At 63.8% G+C, this 1,138-nt stretch overlaps 1 protein-coding gene across 1 annotated transcript in view; it reads left to right on the plus strand.

Moving 5' to 3' along the window:
• Positions 1-969: 969 nt before the first annotated feature.
• The window catches only part of MEX3A (mex-3 RNA binding family member A), a 5,076-nt gene continuing 4,907 nt past the window's right edge, over positions 970-1,138 (plus strand). The window contains exon 1 of the mRNA XM_023742609.1: positions 970-1,138. This exon is cut by the window's right edge and continues 285 nt beyond it. Coding sequence (XP_023598377.1) covers positions 970-1,138 — 169 coding nt within the window.

Genomic DNA, 1,138 nt, shown 5'->3' on the forward strand with positions numbered 1-1,138 from the left:
GGAGGGGGGAAGCGGAGAGGGAGTGCGGCAGGGAGGGGTAAGATGCGAGAGAGAGGGAGAGAGAGAGAGAGGGAGAGAGAGAGAAAGAGAGAGAGAGAAAGCCGCTGCGACCGAGCCGGGACCGCTCCCCGCCCTCTCGCCCCCACCCCCTTCATTACCATAATAAAGAGGGACCCCGGACCGGTCGGGACGGGAAGGGAGCCCGTCTTGGGAGGGGGACGCACTGCGTTAGCCTTTTTCAAACCCGTTCAGTTTCTGCACCCTGCCCCCTCTCCCGTGCTCACCACTAGGAAAAATTAGGGACCTCCGTTCCCATGCCACCCCCCAGCTTTGCCTCAGCGCCGCGGGTAGAGACGGAAGGGCGCATCCCTATCCTCCTCGGGTCAAGGAATTCGTTCCCGCGCTCCGGAGGGCGGGAAACTACAACTCCCAGCATGCCCCGGGCGCCCCCGGCGCGCCCCCCTCCCGTCAGTTCCATGCTGCTCCATCCAGTTCATTTAAAACAAAAGAGTTTGAGCGCTGGAAGGGGCTGGGCTCTACTGGGGGCCACTGAGCGCCGCTCCTGGACTGGGGCTCGGTGCGGGAGCCTAAAGGCGGCGTCTGGACGGCGGGGCCTAGAGACTCCGGGTCCGAGGCGGGAGGGGTGGGGGCAGAGATCCCGCAGCCCCCCGCCCCCCGTCACTCCCGGAGAGGAGAGGAGATCTGCTTTCTTGGTTTTGCCTCTCTTTCCCCCCACCCCCACCCCGGGGGCTGGGGCGTGGGGAGTCGGGTTACAGGGTGTTTGGGGAGGGGGGCTCAGGGGGAGGGTCTATCTTTCTATCTCGCTTTCTTCCCCCCTCCCCAGTTCTTTGTTCCCCCCTCCCCACACACCCCCCTCCTCTCCTCTCCCCTCCCCTCCTCTCTCCTCTTTTCCCTTCCACCACCTCTCTCTCTCTCCCTCTCTCTCTCTCCCCCAGCTTTTGTTTCGCCATGCCTAGTCTAGTGGTATCTGGAATAATGGAAAGAAATGGGGGCTTTGGGGAACTAGGATGTTTCGGGGGAAGCGCTAAGGACCGAGGGCTGCTGGAAGACGAGCGCGCCCTTCAGCTGGCTCTCGATCAACTCTGCCTCCTGGGTTTGGGGGAGCCCCCCGCCCCCA

Source organism: Trichechus manatus, unplaced genomic scaffold (genome assembly GCF_000243295.1).
Source record: "Trichechus manatus latirostris isolate Lorelei unplaced genomic scaffold, TriManLat1.0 scaffold00213, whole genome shotgun sequence".
In the NCBI taxonomy this organism is placed as follows: Eukaryota; Metazoa; Chordata; class Mammalia; order Sirenia; family Trichechidae; genus Trichechus; species Trichechus manatus.